Here is a 2962-nt window from a genome sequence, read left to right on the forward strand (position 1 = left end):
CACATAGCTCTAGTCGCGGTAGCGTTTGTTTTTTGAGTGGTGCGACTCTTGACTTTGCACATAATAGTCGCACTATTATTCTACCATCTTTTAAAATTGCTCTGACATATGCTGCAGCACCAAATGCCTTTTCAGATGCGTCAGCAAAAATATGTAGCTGTGTTGATGATGGAACCTCGCCTCTGAAGATATGTCTTGCCACCTGAAGATTTTCAAGAGTACTTAAGTTTTCTCTAAATGTTGACCATGTTGTACAAAGATCTGTAGGAAGTGGATCATCCCAAGATAATTTCAACTGCCATAAGTGTTGTATGAAAATCTTTGCTTTGACTATTACTGGAGCTACTAAACCAAGTGGGTCGAACAGTCTAGCTAAATCAGAACTAACGACTCTCTTCGTGATTATTCCTTCAGTAACCATTTTGACCTTAATTCCAAATAAATCCGCCTTGGGCAACCAAAATAATCCCAGCGTTTTGATTGACTCGTTATTATCATTAGTAAAATCTAGATTTACCTCTTGATCATCTTGAGAAATGTTTTTCAAAAGTTGAGGATGGTTTGCACTCCATTTCCGTAGGTAAAACTGATGCTTCTTTAAAATATGGATTAATTGCCTTTGAGCTTTAATAGCCGTAATTAAACTATCTGATCCACCGAGCCCATCGTCAACGTAGACATTGTCACACAGGATTTGAGCTCCCAATGGATAATTCACCTTGTTTTCTAATGCTATCTTTTCCAGACATCTTGTTGCTAGGTAAGGAGCTGCTCGAGTCCCATATGTAATTGTGTTTAGCTGATAATAACGAATCGTTGAATTTGGACTGCTTCTCCAAATGATAAGTTGATAGCGTCGATCTTCAGGATTTATCAAAACTTGGCGATACATTTTCTCGATATCTGTGGTAAAAACAAACCGTGGTCGCCTAAAACGGAGCAGAATTGAAAAGAGTTCACTTAGAACTGTCGGTCCATTATACATTAAATCATTCAACGAGTGTCCAGATGTAGTTTTGGCTCATGCGTCAAACACCACTCGAAGTTTAGTAGTTGTACTGTCTGGTTTTAGTACACAATGATGAGGAATGAAATATCTTGGAGTCAACATGGAATCCAGGTTTACTTCAGTCATGTGACCCAATCGCTCATACTCTTCCATAAACTGGACATATTGTTTCCGCAAAACATCATTTTTTGCTAGTCGTCGTTCAAGACTGATGAACCTTCTCCAAGCTGTTTCTTGAGATTCTCCTAACGTCAATGAGTTTTCCAGAAACGGCAATCTTACCACAAAACGTTGTATTCACCTCATCCATTCGCCATAATCGTTCAATTGCATCTTCTAATGATGAATTATTATCAACAACCTCCGCCCCACCGCCAAAAACTGCACATAAAACGTTTGATGTGTCTGTATTTGATGCAACCTTGCCACTGACAATCCAGCCAAGTGTAGAATTTTGCAAGACTGGAAGCCCAGGAGCAAGCGTTAATTTACCTTAACAGACTAAAATAGAACTCCGCACCGAGTAAAATATCAATTTTCCCTTGTTGGAAAAATGTTGGATCTGCTAAGTGAATGCTGTTCGGGACCTTCCATTTGGAAATATCGTAGCTGCAACTTGGTTGAGGTGGAACTATATTTGGAAGCACAAACGCTTCGACTTCTGTAGTAAACCTTGAGTTAAGTGGTTGCAATTTGATGTTAACTCGCTGCGTTGAATTTTTTTGCACCTTTCCTATACCTTCTATGCTCAATAACGATTTTGTTTTTGATATATTGAGCCTTTTGACAAGACGCTCAGAGACTATGTTCACTTGCGAACCAGAGTCTAGTAATGCTCGGACTTCACTTGTATTTCCATTAGAAGCAGTTATTTTGGCTCTTGCAGTTGGCAAGAAAACATAATCACAATGACATGTGGATGTATTTGCTGTCGCTGTGGTAACTGCGGTGTTGTACCCACTTGAGCTAGGTAGAATGTTTTGTTTTGTTTGATTGTTAACTTCCAAATGTAACAACGTGTTATGCTTTTTATTACATTTGGTACAACTTCTTGATGAACATTTGTTCACCACATGATCATTTCTGAAACAGTTAAAACAGAGCTGTTGATTTTTCACCCAATCCAATCGTTGAGATGGTGAAAATTGCAAGAATTTACGGCAATGATACAGTGGGTGCCTGTCTACATTGCACAGTTTGCAATTGTTGTTTCCTTTAGAAACTGTTACAGCCGATGACACTGAGTTATTTCGATTTGCTTTAATTTTTATAGCCACCTTATCTTCTTGTTCTACAACTTCCATCAGTTGAAACTGTAGTTCTAAAAAGGCTAAAAACTCCTGAATGTTTTGTATCTCTTTTGGTTTTGCCAGAGATTGCTCATATCTAATGAGCATCGCCCGATCGAGTTTTTTAATTAGTACCTGTAACAAAATTGGGTCCCAAAATGTCGTTTGAACGCCAAGATTGTTTAGTGCTAATAGACACTCTTTCGTTGTGACATGTAAATTTTTAACTGCTGCCACAGTTGATGTGCCTGATGGCTGATTTAGAAGTTCATGTGCCGAATAATTGTCGTCGGTTATGCTGAAATGACTTATCAATTTTTCAGCTTCACCTGTCACATGTGATTTCAAGTACCACATTTTTTGAGCAGCTGGTAGTGGCTGATTGTCTACCATTTGTGTAAACAAGTCAAAAAATTGCCTCCATTTTAAGTAATTCCCATTAAAACTTGGGATTGTTACCTTTGGCAATGGCAGTGAGGACCGCATGTTTGGTTCTGCTACTGTTGCTTGTTTCTGTTGTAATTGATCCAATTTTATGGACAACTCTATCAAACATTATTGTACCAAATCTTCAATTTGGTAATACTCATCTTGATTGAATCCTGACATCAGTGGATTTTCAAAGTTTTCCCAGAGTTCATCATGCAAACATTCCAATTGGTTC

At 38.3% G+C, this 2962-nt stretch overlaps 1 protein-coding gene across 1 annotated transcript; it reads right to left on the minus strand.

The window, feature by feature from the left end:
• Window positions 1-1211: 1211 nt before the first annotated feature.
• Window positions 1212-2691, minus strand: LOC119665848. The gene is made up of 2 exons (XM_038075101.1): window positions 1530-2691; window positions 1212-1471 (listed from the first exon to the last, which is right to left on the minus strand). Exons 1-2 carry the CDS (start codon window positions 2689-2691, stop codon window positions 1212-1214), a joined length of 1422 nt encoding a protein of 473 aa, XP_037931029.1.
• Window positions 2692-2962: the final 271 nt, after the last annotated feature.

Source organism: Teleopsis dalmanni, chromosome 1 (genome assembly GCF_002237135.1).
Source record: "Teleopsis dalmanni isolate 2A chromosome 1, ASM223713v2, whole genome shotgun sequence".
In the NCBI taxonomy this organism is placed as follows: Eukaryota; Metazoa; Arthropoda; class Insecta; order Diptera; family Diopsidae; genus Teleopsis; species Teleopsis dalmanni.

Excerpts from the sequence above, each read along its gene's own strand:
- LOC119665848 (XM_038075101.1), bottom strand. The coding sequence starts at position 2,691 with ATGGTAGACAATCAGCCACTACCAGCTGCTCAAAAAATGTGGTACTTG. Across the intron at positions 1,472-1,529 it reads GAAAATTGATATTTTACTCG|TCTTGCAAAATTCTACACTT; the intron begins GTGCGGAGTTCT and ends CTGGGCTTCCAG.